We start from the raw sequence: 19,231 nt of genomic DNA on the forward strand, positions 1-19,231 counted from the left end.
CTGCCTGTATTCCCATGAGCATGCTAACCAACATTTTGTGTGATTTCACTCTTATTATATTGGCATTGAGCACAAAAACACAATCCTTACAGACAGAAGTAGACATCAGGAACTGCGTGAGCTCATGCCAAACAAAAGGTGGAAGTTAAACAATTCATCTTCACCACTATGAAGCAGGAAACACACCCAAAATTTCAGTTGTTTAATGTAAAACATGTTTATGTTCAAAGTTCATGTATTTTCCTAGAGTAATTAACTGCATTTCACATTTTATTGCTGTCAAACGATACAAATGGGTTGATTTATTCCTGTGGCGATATAAAATTTGAATGAAATCATTTGATATCATATACATTTCATCTCTTTTTTTTCCAGACTCATGAACAACTTCAAACAATCAAAGTGAATACAAAAAATTAAACTAGATGTAGAATCAAAGAATTTTGACAAATATAACACATCAGTGTTTGAAGAAATCAGTTTAATGCAAGTATGTTGAGGTTTTTAAAAAAAATTTATTTCAACATGGCCCAGTTTCAACAGTGCTTTCTTTTTCATGACCCTCTCCTTCCACTTCTGTATAACCAGTTTGTTGCTTCTGAAACTTCCAAGAAGGCCAGTGGGTCTTGCGTCGCTAAGAAATGCAAGCACAGACAGTTTTGATCGATGTAGACATATTTAGTTAAAGCATAAAAATATGTTTGATGGGGACACTCCATGAATTATAATGGGTATTCATTATTGAAGGAACTTTCCTCTTGTCAGGGCAGGTGAAGGACATGCTCATCACTCACCTGGATGAGGTAAAGAGGTGATGCAGCGCTCGGATGGTAATTGATGTAAAGAGCTACCAGAACCAGAGCCACAAGCAGCACCAGAGCAGCTGCTATTCCAGCTATCACTCCTGTGCTTGCCAACCCATCGCTCCCAGTTGAAGAATCTGACTTCACATCTGTAATGAAGAATAACACATTATATTCCCCTGTGAAGCTTGATATTAGTAGCTCTTAAAAGTATTGACTTACCACTGCTAGCCTTTAATATATGATGCTTGGTCTCATCTGAAAGCAAAAAGGAAGTAATGTCTTCAATTCTTGTTTCATTTTAGAGTCTATTTTAACGGGTGGCAAAATTTGTCATTACTGTCAAATTCTGCACTCATAGTACTGTTACAGTGCAAAAACAAAACCTCACCATCACTTTCACAGCTTTTTAGTAGAGGAGTGAAAAATGTCACATCCTCAATCTCCGGGGTGACGGAAGAAGCAGTGGAGTTGTCATTCCTGAAGTAATCCTCACAGGTTGCATTTTTACTCTGCACACATACAATGTAAAAGATGCATGACAATGAAATATTGCAGTTAAGCAGATATCAATATTTAATGTCCAGCTATACCTCTTCTGGACAGCCGTAGTCGAGCCACTCTTGTCTGTGTCTGTCCATTCCGTCTGAACACCTACAGCAAATACGCTCATCAGACTTTACATCAACCTTCGGGATCATTTCATATCTCACTCACCTCTGGAGGACGTTGCACCAGCTGCAACCAGAGGTTTGGTTCAACGAGAGACACGACTCACAGCTGTCGTGTTGCAGGCAGGCTGGACAGAGACACATTTTAATTAATGTCCAGGATAGTTGAAAATAAAACTTCAATGTCTTTGCATCAGTGATGAGAAATGAAGAGCACATACTCGGCAGTGGGGTAAACTCAACAGCAGAGTAGCTGCTGATCTTTGTCGTGTCTATCTCTACCCGGTGGTACTCGTAAATTGTTTGCCGTTGGATATCTGTGTTAGAGAAATTGCATGGGTAAGTATTTTTTGCAAGGTTTTGTTTGTGCTCCGGAAATAAATATGATAGGTGACCTGGAGACTGAAGAGAAGGAGAGATGACCATGAAGGCATCAGACAGACCGACCTTCACTGGATGCTCAACTGAGCCGATCTCATCGAACGACAGAGGGATCTGGTGAAAAAAAACAGGAAATGATTTGTAAATAATAAAGGGGAAGAGAGCTGCTGCACAGAATGGAGGATGTCTCACATCTCGAAAGCTGAAGGTGATGGCTCCTGTTTTGTAGAGCGCAGTCTGAAACGTGAAAGCTCCTTCCGATTCTTTTCCTGATAGTCTGACCTGCTCCCACTGGACCACGAACACCTCACCTAAAGACAGCCGACGTCAAAGAGGAGTCACACAAAATCCTTCTGAAATATGGGAACGTGCACAATTATCAGGCCGTATCAGGTACCGTTATCCAGGTATTGCACTGTGGAATCTTTGGAGTAGCTGGGGTCAAAATTGGCCATGAGAGGGGCGATGTACTGGGTTGTGGTTAACATACGGTGAGCGATGTCCCCAGTGAAAATAAACCCTGAAAGATGGAAATAGATGTAAGACTTCTCCATTCTAAACATATACAGTTGAGGTCACTTGAACATCTGGTGTAAAATGAAAACCAACCTCCTGTTGCTATGGTAATCTGCCTCAGGTAGTGTCCATAAAAAGGAAAATCAAATGATAGAGCAACCCGCTGCAAAAAGAATAGAAACAAAGATAATCAATAAATGTCATTTTTAATCAAGCAAATCCACAATTCTTATATTGAAACTTTTGATGTGAGGAAACGTCTTGAGATAATTTTATGTTGTCAAACATCCTCGTCAAATTGTTAGAGGGTAGAGAAGCTGCAAAATGCGTAAATGTCCGTTTCTGTCAGAGAAAGGTTGTTTTTATCCTTTGCTTCTCACTTATGTTCAGATTTTGAAACAATAATCTCATTATTTTCATAGAAACATTTTTTTTTTAATTCTGCATTGTAAGCACGATGAGACATATTTGAGGAACATCCCTAAAGTCTCGCTTCGTGAAGAGGATTCATAGAAAATAATGGCGTAGACTCCTGACTCTCCTCAATGATCTACTTTAAATAAATTGACATTTTTTCCATAAATTAGGGGGCACCCGGATTTGAACCGGGGACCTCTTGATCTGCAGTCAAATGCTCTACCACTGAGCTATACCCCCACGCTGCTCAGGAGCCGCTCCATGACTGTAAATCGTTGACACGAGGACAGGTTTTTGTGTACACTAGCAGGTCGCGCCTTTGGTTTTACAATCAGCCCGTCTGTGACAAATACTTTCCCAGCATGCAGTCTGATGTAACTCTTCTGCAATGATGTACTTGGCGGTGTGAGAGCAGTCCATTGAGGTTAACGGGTGTGAACTTTTTCAAAACAGAGAGTCTGCCAAAATAGCTGAGATCTATAACCCCGTGATTAATTCTCTAAATCCACTTTATCAGGTTTCAGATCAAGAGGGCAGAAGGGGAAAGCTGGACGCAGCGAAATCAGTGATAAAAATGATTACCCCAGAGAGCAGTTCTAGCTTTATCATAACATGGCAATATACACCTGTATTTTGATTTCCCCAAATGTGGACACATTATTAATCTCAGCATATCTATTTATAATATGAGGTAATAACTGCTGCTTCAGTTGCTCCTTCTCCAGCTATGCTAGCCGAATAGAATTGGGTTGTGTGACATGAAAGTACTGCAGTTCCAAATGAGGGGCGTGAAGGAGTTTTTCTTTCCTGTGACAGATCCATTAATTCTTTTCATAAAAAGTGAACTGTGTGTGTGAGGTTCAAGCGGTGGACAAAAGAGGTCAAGGAAGGGGAGGTGTTGGCATCGTCTGCATGGCCTGTAGCTCTCGGCAACATTTCATGCCTTCCTTTGCAATGTGTTTTATTTGTGTTCAACTTTCAGGGACAGTCCCACTCTAGTGTGAAATGTGCATAACATATTAAAAAAATAATAGGGTGAAGTGGAAAGGGATGCAATTAAACTAAACTTAACATTATGAAATGAATAAAACTGAATGAGATGAAAATAAACGAAGTGCCATAAAATAAGCAAATATTAAAAATTGAACAAAAGCATATGCACGCCGTAAAATGACAAACAGAATCAGCTTTACTGGCCAAATTTGAAGTTATTTGTAGAGTTGTATGTTGTAACTTTTTGGAACCCAGTGAAACCAGTAGAAAACACTCATCTATGTGTGCTTGCAACAGCACAAGTATTATATAAATATATATATAAAAGTGTCACCTTTGATGGGAAAGGGGGCACCTGGATTTGAACCAGGGACCTCTTGATCTGCAGTCAAATGCTCTACCACTGAGCTATACCCCCTGACACTGATGAATGTCAAACACAAATAGAATACATGCTTTCTTTTTTATATATTTAAAATTGAAAATGAACATTAAAGATTCTCTTTTTTGACGAGCAAATGCTGCCTAACTAGCTAGCAGTAGCTCTCTACTAACCAAGCTATAAACCTTACAGTAAGGACATTACACTCCTTCATCCTTTGGTATGCTCCCATTAGAAATATAAAACATGTCAACAGTAAATGGCAGCTTGGACACATTTACATGTTATCTTTCAGAGTGTAATCCAATTTGGCTCTTAAGCTTCTTTCCTTTGACAAATATAGACTCAGGAACTGCATGATTTGCAGATTTTGCCCTCTATCTCGCCTCAGAACTTGGATAAGATAACTTTATGTACTCAGGCCTGAGAGAAAGAATTCCTGGCATCATTAAGACCTTTCGTAATACATGTTTGGAAAAATCCTTTTCCATACAAGTGCATTTTCTGTCTTGAAACTCACCACAGCCTGCTTGTATGAATTTGAGAGGATGCCATGAACTCTAACTTGACCGTGCCGGACGTCATTCATGTCTACCCACAGTTCCTGTGTGCGCCGGTCATCTGGGCCAAAGCTACGCCATGTATAATATTTGCCAGAGTCCTCCTTGCAGACAGTAAAACAAGATGAGCAGACAGAGAGTATCATGCAGGCATCAGAGCATCACTCATTGCTTGTTTAAATCATTTACTGTCATTAACTTCTCCAAGCCAGTCGAGAAAAGTACGTCACCTTCCAAAAGAGGGAAGTGTTTAACTCCAATTCAAACAAAAAGAACATGTCAAAATCCAAAAACATAATAAATGCCACATGACATTAGCATCCTGAGAAACACTGTGGTGTAGAACTCACCACCACACGTGTCATGTTGTCTGGCAGGGTGTCGATGGTGATCCCTCCTCCCTGGACCGCCCGGCTCATCCTAACCTGACCCAAAGATGACCTCTGGGCTACGTGAGGAGGATCATCACCTCCATGTGATCCTTGATGCTGCTCTGAGGTCACACTGTACCAGTTATCTGGGGAAAAAAATAATATCACGTAAGTGTGTTGAGCTGCTTGTTAACAGGTGTGATGATGGAATCTGTTCCAGTTCTAAATCCATTAACTCCAACACATAAATTTTATTTTTGACCTTAGCAGCAGCACCACATATTGTTTAAACTATTTCAGATGCTAGCTTTAGTCCTGAGTAATGTTTACAGATGTGGCTCTGAGCTCAGCCGCTTAACCAAATGCCTTTGAGAGTATCCGCTTTGTCATGTTAAGCTATTGTTGAATGAAGACAAAAACAATGCAAATTAAATTTAGTGATGTTTCGGAAAGAGCTGTCAAATCCTGCAAACAATATAAACCCTATTTGATACACAAACCGGGTAGGTATGCTTTGTTTTAGAGTTGTGGGTGTTGTAAGTGATAGCTTGTAAGCCACATATTTGTGTTGATGTTCAGAGTTTATTTTACTGTGACACCACCCTGTGACTTCCTTCCCTGTGTGGGACATGCATGTCTGCAGTAGGCTACATTTATATTTGGTTTTAATTTTGTGTATCTCTGGCCTGCAGCGAAACATAAGTCAATGCTATAGCTGTGCATTTGGAGTTGCGCAAGAAAACTGGTTCAGATGAGCAGCCAAGGGTTATTTCTCTTTCACAAGAACAAGAAATGTTCCTTATATGGTGTTATGTGTGGAAAGATCCATCACTATGATAACTGTAGACAGTGAAAGACACTTATTTTAAGAAATGTCAAATCAAATTTTTGCTTGTTGTTTTTTGGAGAAACTAAGCGTGATAATCTTGGCAAATGGTTTTTAAAAACAAACTCCCTGTGTAATCTTAAATAAAATGGAATGATCAAAGAATATGAACTGTAATATCAGAAAAATTCAAGTTTGTGCTGCATCCAAGAAAAAAAAAAATCTGTGATGCAAAGGCATTATTGTATCCGAGTAGGGAAAATGTGCAATTATTTCCCCTTAATTCCCATGAGGCAATTTAAAAAAAGTTTTATATGCTCATAAAATCTAATGAGCATTAATAACACGAATCAAAATTGTAATGATTGTTTGGCGAGAAACATTCATTGTTTTGAACAAGAAAAAAATTAAGTGAGGTGACCTTAATTTGGAGATCATTCAAATGTTGAACAACAGTCGAGTTAAACATGAGCCAGATGTCTGTTATTTCCAGGTTGTCAAAATAACGCATCATTTATTTGGAACGGGGTTTCGCCAGACACAACAATGTCAGGGATTAATTTGTGCATTGGAATATTACGGTGATCACTTTGTGACTGCGGCTCTATTAGGTCTAATACGGGACAGGGAGATGACGTCACGCGGAGCCTATACAGTACTGTATATATCTTCCCCGCCTCCGCGCAGCCCTTCACGGTGTTTCTTTCTAACCCTAACTTTGTGCTTCCTCCTGTACTTAAAGTTCGCTGTTTTCCCTCCTGGCTTTCAGGGAACTACAGGAGGATTTAAAGTCGATTCGGCTGATATTCATGAAAATAATAATAATAAAAAAGCCGAGGAATTGTCGCCGTCATGTTCAATTTCCGGGCGGAAACACCGCTAACATGTAGCCGTGGTTAGCTTGGCTGCCGCAAAGAGTTAGTCTCTGCTGCGGCGGTGTTTTCATGTCGGGATTATTTAATTGAGCAGATTAAAATTGAGCGGGATAACTCTTCCGGAGCTCCGAGTGACCCGGTTAGGTCGTCCAAACTCAAACACATGGCAACCATTTTTTTCATGGTCCTCAATGTTGGCTCCAACTACTTCCGGAAGTCATGCTAAGGTTAGCGGCTTATTAGCCCCGCCGGGCTGCCCCGCCTTCGCCTGCAGAGAAAAACGCAATGTTTTTGTTTTTGTTTTTTTTTAATCTGAGCGACAGGATTGTAATTAAAACACCAGAACGGGGGAAAACTACACTGAACTTTTATATTTCACAAATTAGTCAATGCAATAACTTAAAATAAACCCATAAAAAGTAAAGTGGAACTAATCAAGTCATGTGTAGTTCAGTCTTACACTTGGAAGAGGACGCATAAAAAGCATTTGATGTGGAAACACATTCTTCTGCCTTTGTGTTACAGATGCAACTAATAAAAATTAAATGACTTTTTTTTTTTTTACAACATGGGTGGTAAGTGTCTTCACTGTCTGGTGTTGTTTTCATGTAGGAATTAAGCAATTTGAATTCAAGAGTTTACATTAAAAAAAAGAAAAAAAGAAAGTGTGGCACAATCCAACAGCCTTCATGAGACCAGCGGGTGTGGGTGCAGCTCATAAAGGCATGAACTCCACCTCCAACTAAAGTCCTAATGCAACACGGGTGTCACGTCAGGACATGGAAAACACAGAACTCAATCAGAATGTAGTTCAAACAGACACCGACTCCAAAAACAAGGAAATAATCGACAGGAAAACACATTTAAGAATATTAAATCTGACATGTTTACTTTCTCAATAAGTTGCCATGGGCTTCAACATCCTGTGCAGCTCCTTCTCCTCCTCTTCCAGTGAAATTGTAAACGCTGATGTCCATGTCTATCCTTAGCGTGAGCGAGGGGACCGGGGCCCGTTGGTGCTGCAGCCAAACCCTCAAGAGTTCAGAATGATTTTTAGCTGGCTGGACCCGTTTCAAACATCACTCCTCATTCAGATGTAATGAAGCTGACGTCACCCACAGCCTGCGAAACTAGTGTGTCATCAACAAGTTTCTGAGGTGACAATCCAAAAGTCCTGACCTCACAGGCAGTTTGTGTTTGTTCACAAGTGTCTCTCTCCGCCCTTCAAATTAAATTAGGTGGTTCTAAAATGAACTTGCAGTTTATAGATTATTAAACCTACTTGCGTTAATGATCAATGCTGGGAACCACCCTGTTATGGTATTGATGAAGTAACACGAGGGATGGCGTGTGCACAGTTGCCGAGGTCTGCAGCGCAGCTGATAAACATGTTCTGGTTTACAGATGGTGGGAGGGGTGCAGAGTCTGAATTTGAAATTATGGCTCGTAATATCATCTCAGGTCATCGCTCTCACGGCCAGCGCTATTGAGATCACTGGCGGAGAGGGGAAAGCAGTCAGATGGGAGTCGTTTTGTCTGAGATGTTCAGGAGAAACTCCGAATGAATTATCCACTGGATCACATATGCTCTGAGCTCTGCTCCTACTCTACAAGCATTCATGCAAAATATTACAGAATAGTGAAAAGTTGTGGTACCAATGTGGGAAAAAATCTGCTTTTTAAGGGGTGAAAGCATAAGCAAATTATGACAAGGCCGTTTTCCTCATCTTTATCTGCACATTTTGCCTGTTTTGCATTTCTGGAATATAAACTGATACCAGAGGAAATATGAAAAATGATAGAAGTATGATCTATTTGAAAAATCCGTGGAGAAAGATAACTTTTTACCCTTGATGGATGTGAATGCTGTTTTGACATTGAAGTTGGAGCTTTTCATGCAAAATACTTATCTTATGGCTAACAGCTGCACCGTTTGTAAATTCTTGTGTATATGATTAAATTTCCCTTGCCAATAAATCCAGTGGAATACCTCAGCGGTGAATCAGTGTCAAGATGGACCTTGATTTGTTTTGCATGTGTGCTTGTCTTGTACAGAAACAACGGGGGGCTTACTCGGTTGGAGGATATTGCCTAAGATTAGATAACAGATTCTCACGCTTCATTTTGATCCCATGCCTTACAGTACCAGCGTAGAAATGGCACCGGTGAGTCAGAAGGTTAAAAAAAAAAATCAGTTAGTTACAGTAGCTTTTGATCTGGGATGCAGTTGAGTGTAAAACCATTCCTTGGAAATCTCAGCAGAAACAAAGAATGACAAGCAAAAGGAAAAGATCCAGCGATGTCAAATGAGAACCACTTTTTTAAATATAGCCAATGAAAAGTCCAGACATTCTGGCCAGAAAATTGACCTCTGCTCTCTTCCTCTCTCTTATGATTGACCAAACCACGACTTTTAGTTGCCTTTTTCTGCGAGCGGTCAGCGAGGAGAAGCCGGAGCGAGCACGCCCTTCCTGAACAGAGGCTGGAGGAGTTGGCCTGGGCTTCTCAACATCACCCACAATAAACACTTATAATTCCTCTCTAGGCGTGCGGTTCAACCTCAGATGGTGCAACTCTTTGGTTCCGTTCCACTGAAAGGTTTTCCTCCAGACAATCAAGCCACGTTGGTCTTCAAATTTAAAAAAAAAAAAAAAAAGGGATTTATGTCTGAAAAAAGACATGAACATATGTTACTGAACACCCTCGTGCTGATAAGGTGGTTAATGTGCTGTGTTTTTAAATGTTCCCAACAATTACCATGGTAATAATGCTTGGAAAGAAACACACTTAAAGTAAATCTAACATTTTACAAAAGCAGCTAATTTAATTTATAACACCCCTAGGAGAGTGCAACCGACTTACATTTCCCTATTACACTAAGATTTTCCAATATGGGTCATGTTTGTGAAGAGAATGAGAGAGCTGATGATCTCTAGTTTCATTTAATTAAATCTCATCATGGAAGAAGAGAATGTTTTGCTATTTTTTCTTCTTTTCATTGTCTGATAAGGAAACTGACTGAAGGGGGAAAGATCCAAAAACCATTACCAATACAAACACTGCTCAAAATTACGACACAAGCCAAATACAAGTGTCTCAGCTGTTGGCAGATTTGTTCCACCCATTTAGTTTTTCCTAAAACACCAGCGGGCTTTGCTTTCACCAGGCGAACGTCACGTGACTTTTATAAAAATAAAAGTGAATCTGGAATCAGCAGGTAATAACATCCTATCTGTGATCCAATGCCACAAATAATTTGTTCGCCTTAGCCGCTGCACAATTCCCATCTAAGCGTTGCTCCAGTGTGTCTGGACTGGGTTCAGGTCGTTTGTTAAGCAAACTTCTCAGCAGTATAGGAGAAAACAGAGGAGCCCTGAGGTCATGGCTGGGTACACAATTCATTTCAGCTCCGGGCTCGGTGTTTTTACAGTCTGGTTCTGATGCTGTGGATGAGACTGTAGGGACCAAAATCATTTTTCAAAATCTGAGCAGTATATAGCATTCAGTGACAGGCATGTAAAAGCATATCAGGCACAAAGAAAGGAGGACACACTGGTTTAAAACTCCATGCTGACCCCTTATGTTACAAGCACATGTGAGAAGCCCCAGAACAGCAATCTGTGATAGTTCTTCAACTGCAACGCATTCCACCAAAAGCAGAAGAAAGCTCTCAAATGCAGGAGGGATATTGAATTATTGATTTTTATTTTTTTTAAATAAATATGAGGAAAATGTGGCATTTTTAAAGTAATGTGTATTTTTTTTATCAAAGAGGAGGAAAGACGTTTGTGACTGTGGTCAGATCACTTAGAAATAAATTAAAATAAATGTGTAAAACATGTCTCACATATAAGTTATGTATAAAAAAAACCCTATAAATCCCCTATAAAACCGTGTTCCTCACAGCCCTCTGGAGAAGGAGAAGCCAGAAGCAAAGCAAATGCCTACGTCTAAGTTTAAACCTGAGAGGACTTTTTGTGGCTTGTTGTTTAGATGCAGTCGCATGCTTGTGGAATCGGGTATTTTTATTGTACACTTTATGGTTAACTGGGTCAGTTACTTTTGTGCATAAAATAAAAGTGGCACGGCATGCCCGTCTGCCGCTGCACCGAGAGTCTCTAACAAAGTTGCAGCAGATCAAAACAGCAGCAGCGTGGACGTGGAGATAAAACAGAAATGAATGGTTCATTTCAACCTCAAAGAGATGGAAAAGAGTATGAAAAATTAAGAATATTTCATTTCCAATGAAGCAATAAATAAAACCGGTGAAGCTACAGGTCAGACTTTCTCCACCTGTGAGCAGAAGTTGTGTCACGTTTAAGCTGAGAAAGAAACACAGGAGAGAAGACGAAATGATGACAAAGGGAATAAACACACCGCTTACCTGAATGCTGGCGAACCCAAACCGCGTCCAGCTCCGGTGGGGAGAGACACAGGAGCAGCATCACCAAACCAAAACACATGCTGAGGCGCCAAAAGACCAAGAAAAAGCTTCACAACACTTCTCTTCTCCTTCTTCTCACACAGTTCTCTCTGGATCCCACTTACACGAGTCACTCTGTTCCTCTCTCCCCAATCTCTCCGCGAGCACACACACCACCACCCTTTCTCTCCTCCTCAGCTCTGGCCGTCCGTTGCCATGGCGATCACAAAAGACACACGGATCAGCTGGTGAGACTTCTTAGAGAGAGAGGCGATCATCTGCACGCTTTAAAAAAAACTAGACGTCTTTTTAATTTGGTTGGGATTCCAAACAGCACCAACCGCTTTTCTGCAGAATATAAGGAGCCTCTCGGCGCAAAACCGAACGCAGAGATGGTGAAACTTGTGACATCTGAGATTGGAGATGAAAATCAAAACACACAAACAATGCCAAGTCTAAAATCAGTGCCAGTTATGATATTACTCATTCCACGTCAAGTCTGTTTAGGACTCTGCAAAACATGTGTGGCCCCCATGCAAGAGAAAAGAACCCCATCTTTTGAAGCGGCGCATGAAAACCCAACATGGAGCAATCACAGAAAGCAGATCAGAGAGATCATGTTGACGTAAAGCAAATAAATAAACACAGGTTGGTATAATGATGAGCATTGTCACATCTATTTGTATCTCAAAAGCAAGTGTGAGACAAATAATCGGGAGAAAATACCGAGAAATGATTGGTTTGAAAAGAAGACAGAAAACCCTTTCATACGTAATTTTGTAAACATACCACCCTTGTTAAATTTAAATTCAGTTTTTTTGTTTGTAGATTTCTTCCCACATCACTGACACTGAAAGCACAGAACTGTTTTTGCGTGTTTTTATAAAACAGACTTGTTTTCATAAAACATATTAATACTAAAGTAATGATGATAATAAAAGGGGTACATTTTTGCGGCTGAGAGAAGCAGGCCTGTTTATCGCCACCATAAATTTAAGCACGAATCCATACATAAAGGAGGAAAGCTTGCGATAGCGCACGGCACTTTATCTCAACTTCTTGGAGGGACTAGATGAAAAGACGTGAAGGTTCCAAACGCCAGAAAAGATTTTAGTGAAAACATCCAGAAGTGAGATCCCCTCAGCTGGAACCCGTTAACATGATAAACAACGCAGAGAGCAGGAGGGGAGGGGGGGGGTCCATCCATCAGAGCTATGCTATATCTCATACCTCACATGTTAAAATATAATCTGCATTGCACTTTCACATATCCATTCATCCATCTTTAACCACTTATCCAGGGCCGGGTCACGGGGGCAACAGTCTGAGCAGGGATGCCTATACTTTACTCTCCTCACACACCTCATCTAGCATTTCCCCCCTGAGGTCTCGTCCCTGAAGGACATGCCCTAATACCTCCCCATGGAGGCCTCCAGGGGGCATCCGCAAACAGATGCCACCCCAGCTGATATGGAGATTAAATACAGGCCAATCTGATTGTGTGGTTCCATATGAAGAAATGTAAAACGTTTGTTGCCTTCATTTGTGTAAAGTGTCATCAACCACTGCAAGTGACATGAATAAAGGAAAAATAGATTTAAAAAATTAAGGATAGAAGGAGTTCAGCATCACCTCCAAGGTGGCAGCGGAGAGAACACACTGCTTTAACATCTGTAGAGAGGGAAGAATAAAAGATTTTAATCAATAGGTTGGAAGAATTTTTTAAAAATGGATTAAATTCTGTTGGAAACACTTTTTTAGTCACCTTTTTATAAGCCAAGTCTTATGGGACAGGCTTGGTTCCGTGTTTCAGCAGAGAACGTGCTACAGCTTCACGCTGCTGGTCCAGGTAGTCTTCAACCACCTTGAGGAACCAACGGATGGTGATCATCTCCTCGCCTCAGCATCACCTGACTTTCTTACATCACACCTTTTCTGTTTCACGTGGCTCCAGTCGGCTTTCCTACAGCAGACAGTCAATCTGCGTGAATCCCGCACCGTTGACCCCGTCCGCTTCGGCTCCGTGCTGCAGGAGGACGTCTACGATCCGGTGGCTGCAGTTCCCACAGCGGTCATGGAGAAGGGTGTGCTGCCGTTCTGGGGTTCAGAAGGTGATTCCGAAGCTCACACAGCATTCCGGGGGATTTCCCCCTCCTGGCTGACAGTCAACATGTCAGCTCCGTGTCTGAGGAAGAGCCTGGTCTCCATCATCCTCACGTTGACCTCAGCCCCTCCCTGCTGGGTTGTCGTTCACTTCAGCTGCACAAAACAGCAGCTCCTCCACGTGTCCTCCGAGTGTATTTATTCTGCTTCACCCTGCAGGTCAGCATCCACATACCTGATGATGGAGGAGCATATGGGCCTTTCAATAGAATTTACGCACGATCATCACACGTGTTGAACTCGTGATGACCTCTCTCTCTGTGTGCATGAGTGAGAGATTACAAATGTCATCTGACAATTTACTTTCGAACAAGCATCAGGAGTCCCAATGTGCATATTTGCTCATACAGGCATTCATTTGAAGAACTTGAATAGGTATCAAGGGTTACGAAAACGAGCAAAAAAGAATAAATACTAAAAGACTTTAATCAATATATTGATATTCTTAAGAAATATATTAACTGTGATATGATGTAAAATCCCACGTCTCCTGCTAAGATAATTAGAATTAACGGTTTTCTCACTATATTTTATAAACTTATATATTTTCATAAATAAATTCCCACCAACATACTACATTGTTCATTTTACACAACCATGCCTAGTAAGTAGAATTCTGTATTTATGTATTGTTTAAAACAGTCGGTCTCTAGTTTGAGTGACCGCACACTGTACTGTACCCACGACACCTGAGGTTCCGTCAAGCTTCAAGGAAACAGACATTTTAATCCGAACCACAGTGTTTCTAAATAAATACATACTTTACCCAAAGCTATAATATTCCACTGACACCATCAGTCTGTTTTTGTGCCCGAATGCAACCGAACCAAACCAGCGTGGTTGTCGCCACACGTCAAACTGAGCCTGTTTCAAGCGTTGTTCGCCGGCGCAGGGAAATGACGTCATCCAGCCGATAGGGGGAGACGTTTAGCCGCCGTAGGGATGAGGGTGGTCAGCGAGCACATCCGGGACGATTTCAGTAAATACACGCTAATATCGTCCTTTTGTGTCCGAAATAACGGCACGACGAACACAATTTGAATTCGATATAATTTATTTATTCTATTGTAGTAACAAAAAATAATAATAAAACAATAATTATAATGCCTCTCAAATATTTTGGAGTAGGTATTAATTGCCGCTGCAAGGCACAAGTTGACCGGAAGGGGGTATAGCTCAGTGGTAGAGCATTTGACTGCAGATCAAGAGGTCTCCGGTTCAAATCCGGATGCCCCCTGTTTTTCTCTTCCTCTGTAACGCTTATTATTTATGAGAATAATTTTTTATTAGAAGCAAAAATTATAATTTTTTGCTTCTGCCATTAATTCACTTAACGAAGAGGGGAAAAAAAAACCAGTTTAGCCACAAATCTACCAAATCTAATTATTATCAGTGGTGTATTTTTAATTCATTGTGTACGCTGAATATAAAACCTGCAGTATTTACAGCCATACAGCTCCTGTGAATTAAATTGCTGGCACAATGCTTAAATATTTTGGTCATTACTTTTATTACTCTTCACTGGTACACCATGTATTGTTTACCGGAACAAATTATTTGAGCTGTAGGACAAACAACACACAGCATATGTTTGCAATGATAATATTTATTTAAAAAATTACACAATATACTATTTACAATAAAATGACTCGTAGGACTTCATAGCAGCTAGCTCCTTGTCATACAGCTATAATATACAGTTTAAGAGCTTTGTTTTTAAAAAAAAATAAATTACCTTAGGTCTAACAAGAGTCCTTTTGTTCAGTGGCATAAAATATACTTTAATAAATCAGGTGCATCGCAAAATGAGGCCACAGGAGCTACAGAGTGCGTTAACAGTGTCTTCTCCGGTAACTGTGTGTAAATCTTAGACAGAGGTGTAGCACAACGTCACCGCTGAACTAAAGTCATTTAAAAGCTTCATTGTAACTGTTGAGGTGTAAAAATGTTCACGTGGCTGATGAGGTAAAGGATGAATGAAACTATCCGGTGACAAAAAAAACCCCAACCCCAAACACTGAAAATAAAATCATTGTCTCCTATAAAAAGGACAGTGTGTTTGCGGTTGTTAATGTCTGGGAAACATGATCACCCAACGTCATTCATCATCAACGCTGACGTGATTGAACGTCACAGAGGCGGTGGAATCTAATGCTGCTGGACTGGAAGGATATTTCACATCCTCATACCTCATAAAATACTCCTGTGATATGCACCATACAGTGTTTTTTTGGACAGAATATAAATCGACATCCACACTGATGTTTGGTGTGTATTAAGACACTCTGAGATCATCCAGGTTTCTCTGGGGTAATGTCACTCTGCCCACCCCCCTGTCATGCAGACCCTCACACAGCTGGATGTCATACTGTAGGTATGGCGAGGCAGGCTCTTTGAAAGCTCCTACGTTCACAGCACCAAAAACTCCCCAGAAGGGCTCAGCGTGTGGATCCAGATCTAATTTGCGACGACCTGCGACTTCATCCAGTCCAGACTGGCGGGTAAACTGAGGGAGAGAAGAAAGTGCAAGTGGTTAATCCAGCCGTGCAGGATGATGATGACAGACAGGACCAGAGAGAGTGTGAGGTTGGTTTGACTCACCCTTCTCCCGTCAGGGCGCAGCAGGCTTGGACATGCCACGAATGTGTTGTAATGGAGTCGAGCGTGAGGCACTGGGAGATCTCCGTCGGCGTCATGGAGCCCTTCATATCCTGTTTGTTGGCCAATACCAGGACAGCTGCTTTCTGTAAGTCCTGCAAGCAGATGAGAGAAGATTCTACCTATCAAAGAGGTTGTGTTTTCACCTGACGCTGACAGCAGGTTAATGCACAATAAATTGTGTAGATGTACATCAATATTATAAGATTCTAACAGAGGACCTTGGGCTCTAAGCTGACGTCGTTTCCTGAAATGGTTTATATTTATACAGCTAAAATATCTCCTTCGAAACCACACAAATGTCCTCACATCAACTTCAGAAATTAAGAAGAGCCGCCTCAGTGGAACATTCAGACACATGACGCACTGACTGGGGTTAAATCAAAAGCGTCCTCATCACGTCGTGTCACGGGTTTATAACCTATGGCGCAATCAGACACGGTGAAATCCGGAGAGTGGTCTGAGCGATAACTGCTGACTCCTGTAGTTTCGCTGAACAACAAAGAGGGTTTCACATGGAGGCGGGTTTCAAACCGAACTGGTCCTGCTTGTAATTTGATCTGAAGTAAAGGGCGATTTTGTGGGAGAAACAAAAAGTAAAATGGACTCTCTGTGTTTGGCAAACATCTGTGCGTAACAGTGGGTTTTCACCTCGTGGGAAAGCATCTGATGGAGTTCTTCTTTGGTGAGAGTGAGGCGTTCACGGTCCGTGCTGTCCACAACCATGATGACAATCTGAAAGCATACGAGTAATCACTTCTTAGCACACAATCAACACTTATCTCGTGTTATCAGTGGGCAGATTTATCGGTGGCTGTTGTGATAATAAGGCCCACAAACTTAGGTAATGTGTTATAAACGGTTATACAATGACGATAAGCAAGAGGGAGCAGAACACGATCAATGTGCACTCCACTGTAAAACAGACTGCTTTGGTTTTAATATATAAAAATGTTAAATTTCAAACCTCAATCTTGAATGTTTTTGTTACTGAAACAAGATTTTTCAAGTAAGAGTGGATCCACGATTATTATTTTTACTTTCTTTTACACTTTTTGATGAAAATTCTGCCTATTTAAAGGTGGATATCCTCAGATTTAAATCTGTTTCCATTACAGGTAGTTTGTCCTGTAAATTGCGATTACAGGCGTAGCTTTGATTTGAATGAGGTCTTTCATTCCATGGGTGACAGACAGGCAGTGTCCTACCTCTGTGTTGCAGTAGTAGGAGTACCAGCTGGCTCGTAGGCTCTCCTGTCCACCAATATCCCAAACCAAGAAGTTAGTTTTCCGAACAGTGATCTCCTCCACGTTACTGCCGATGGTGGGCGAAGTGTGGACGGCCTCCTTTGTCAGACTGATCGTGTGGGACAGAGAAGAATATTTAAAATATCGCACCGAGCATCATTTTAACTGCAGTTCTCCAAAGTCACTTACAACTGATAGAGAATGGTTGTTTTTCCAGCGTTGTCCAAACCCACAATGATAACTTTATGCTCTGTAAGGAGGTTTCAAAAAAAAAAGAAGAAGAAAAAAAGAGGTTATTCATTTGGAACTGCTAATCTGGAGTTTCATAATTTGTCTCCGTGCAACATCAGATAAGAGAAACATGTGAATAGGAGGGTTGTGCTCTCAGAAAATACTTTGTTATGTCTAAAGTCATGTTATCGCATCTGAACATAACTGTAAAACCGGTTTAATCATGAATACCCCATGGACTGCACATATAATTTAACTGTCATTTATTTATTATAGGACAGTCAGAATAAACGCACGTTTATGTAAATTAATCATAGAGAACATCATGTTTGATGAAGTAGAAATAAGATTAAATGATGATTTTTTTTTTTTTAATTTTGTGACTGGTTAAATAAAATATGCTACTTAAATTGTTGTTATTATTATAGTCGATAATTCCGCTGTTATTTCTCTGGATTACCAATTATCATTAACTCTGAGATGTACCTGAAAATCAGTTGACAGGGTTGTGAAAGCGAGACAAGAAGTGAAGTTACCTCTGTCCCCGAACACAGCCAGCATCTTGGTCAGTAGAAACCCCATGTCCAATAATATTATAGAGATCCTGACGGCGACGAAGTTCGGTATCCGTTTGAAGAACCGGGTCCTCACCTGGTTTTTTAGTTTCAGCGTCGACGTAGTTCGAGTGGGCGGAGCTTCCTCCGAAAAAAAATGTGTTGCATTTTTGGGTTCAGTGACTCATAAACAAAGGAGAAGGTACCGGTGCGTTCAAAACTGTAGGAAATCTCTGAACTACCAATTCGAAAGGCCCGTCTGAGATTTATACAGGGTCAGCTTGAATAATAGCTGTCTAAAATGACTGTAATGCGAGTGGTTAGAATATTATATTAATATTAACTAATTTGGCAGCCCTTATATGCAATAACAGGATTTAAAACAACATTTCTGCGTCAAACCCTTCTGTTTTGAAAAACGCTTGATGTCTTATTGTCGTGTAGATTTAGTGATGATTTTTTCCCCTGAATCAAATCAGTAGTTTTATGTCTGTAAACAGACCATTTTGAGTCCTAACGACTCCCAACAAAACTTATTGTCTTTGTAGTGTTGGTTGTTTTTTGTTTTCTGTTCCAACAGGATAATCTGGACTCTATACCAGTCAGTTAGAACTGAGAGGTGAAACATCTTCAAATAAACTCGAGCAAGTCCAGTTGATTCTTTTGGCTCTTCTTGATTTACCTTGACTTGGATGACTGAGGTCCTACACACAAACAAATATTTCAAGAATTAGTCAGTGTTTTTGTCTGACAAACCCGAATGACCTCTCCCTTGTTGGCCAACCTTACCTCATGAAAAGGGAAGGAAACCACAATTGGAAACTAGGGCAGCATGACCCGGGTTATGCCAAGGTAGGCCAGGGGTGGTTATGGAGTTTTGGACTCGGCTGTCATGACAACAACTCAACGACTCAATCCCGTCTTACATTTATAATTATTATTCAGAAAAGGATATTCACGAAGAAATTGAGCAGATTAAAATAATTCCAAGAAGTTTTAGCAAACATCTGTTACAAAAGTCTGTTGTATCCTGACATATGGATTAGTTTATGAAACCAATGACTGCAACTGAAATAAGATTGTCTCATACGTTTGTGATTCTCGTGGTTTATTTAAAACATTTGAAAAATGTCTATTTAAAAATGTCGGTTCTATTCAGT

At 40.6% G+C, this 19,231-nt stretch overlaps 2 protein-coding genes and 3 non-coding genes across 6 annotated transcripts; 1 reads left to right on the forward strand and 4 right to left on the reverse strand.

The window, feature by feature from the left end:
• Positions 1 to 460: 460 nt before the first annotated feature.
• On the reverse strand, positions 461 to 11,879 carry LOC137610275 (plexin domain-containing protein 1-like). 2 transcript variants are annotated; one of them, XM_068337811.1, is made up of 15 exons: positions 11,344 to 11,879; positions 11,180 to 11,259; positions 5,074 to 5,240; positions 4,684 to 4,827; positions 2,465 to 2,534; positions 2,253 to 2,375; positions 2,048 to 2,166; positions 1,870 to 1,969; positions 1,696 to 1,791; positions 1,521 to 1,602; positions 1,397 to 1,457; positions 1,195 to 1,315; positions 1,026 to 1,061; positions 795 to 952; positions 461 to 634 (listed from the first exon to the last, which is right to left on the reverse strand). In XM_068337811.1, exons 2-15 carry the CDS (start codon positions 11,256 to 11,258, stop codon positions 521 to 523), a joined length of 1,470 nt encoding a protein of 489 aa, XP_068193912.1. In that variant the 5' UTR covers position 11,259; positions 11,344 to 11,879; the 3' UTR covers positions 461 to 520. The 2 variants fall into 2 exon arrangements, with proteins under 2 accessions (XP_068193912.1, XP_068193913.1); XM_068337812.1 differs by lacking the exons at positions 11,180 to 11,259; positions 11,344 to 11,879 and adding an exon at positions 7,687 to 9,405.
• On the reverse strand, positions 2,957 to 3,028 carry trnac-gca (transfer RNA cysteine (anticodon GCA)). The gene has a single exon. It is a non-coding gene; the product is annotated as a tRNA-Cys (tRNA).
• On the reverse strand, positions 4,128 to 4,199 carry trnac-gca (transfer RNA cysteine (anticodon GCA)). The gene has a single exon. It is a non-coding gene; the product is annotated as a tRNA-Cys (tRNA).
• A 2,667-nt stretch (positions 11,880 to 14,546) lies between the features above and the next one.
• trnac-gca (transfer RNA cysteine (anticodon GCA)) lies at positions 14,547 to 14,618 on the forward strand. Its single transcript has one exon. It is a non-coding gene; the product is annotated as a tRNA-Cys (tRNA).
• A 351-nt stretch (positions 14,619 to 14,969) lies between these two features.
• On the reverse strand, positions 14,970 to 18,210 carry arl5c (ADP-ribosylation factor-like 5C). Its single transcript, XM_068335958.1, has 6 exons — positions 18,054 to 18,210; positions 17,476 to 17,536; positions 17,248 to 17,395; positions 16,691 to 16,774; positions 15,983 to 16,134; positions 14,970 to 15,887 (listed from the first exon to the last, which is right to left on the reverse strand). Exons 1-6 carry the CDS (start codon positions 18,097 to 18,099, stop codon positions 15,839 to 15,841), a joined length of 540 nt encoding a protein of 179 aa, XP_068192059.1. The 5' UTR covers positions 18,100 to 18,210; the 3' UTR covers positions 14,970 to 15,838.
• Between the last annotated feature and the right edge of the window lie 1,021 nt (positions 18,211 to 19,231).

The sequence above is a fragment of the Antennarius striatus genome, chromosome 16 (assembly GCF_040054535.1).
Source record: "Antennarius striatus isolate MH-2024 chromosome 16, ASM4005453v1, whole genome shotgun sequence".
NCBI classification, from domain to species: domain Eukaryota; kingdom Metazoa; phylum Chordata; class Actinopteri; order Lophiiformes; family Antennariidae; genus Antennarius; species Antennarius striatus.

Bases quoted from the DNA above. Each gene is read 5' to 3' on its own strand.
- LOC137610275 (XM_068337811.1), bottom strand. From the start codon at position 11,258: ATGTGTTTTGGTTTGGTGATGCTGCTCCTGTGTCTCTCCCCACCGGAG. The intron at 4,828-5,073 runs GTGAGTTCTACA...ACTGTCTGCAAG, and splicing joins ACAACATGACACGTGTGGTG to GAGGACTCTGGCAAATATTA. The intron at 635-794 runs GTGAGTGATGAG...TGCATTTCTTAG, and splicing joins CACCTCTTTACCTCATCCAG to CGACGCAAGACCCACTGGCC.
- arl5c (XM_068335958.1), bottom strand. From the start codon at position 18,099: ATGGGGTTTCTACTGACCAAGATGCTGGCTGTGTTCGGGGACAGAG. The intron at 17,537-18,053 runs GTAACTTCACTT...ACCTCCTTACAG, and splicing joins GGCTGTGTTCGGGGACAGAG to AGCATAAAGTTATCATTGTG. The intron at 15,888-15,982 runs GTGAGTCAAACC...TCTCTCCCTCAG, and splicing joins TGCGCCCTGACGGGAGAAGG to TTTACCCGCCAGTCTGGACT.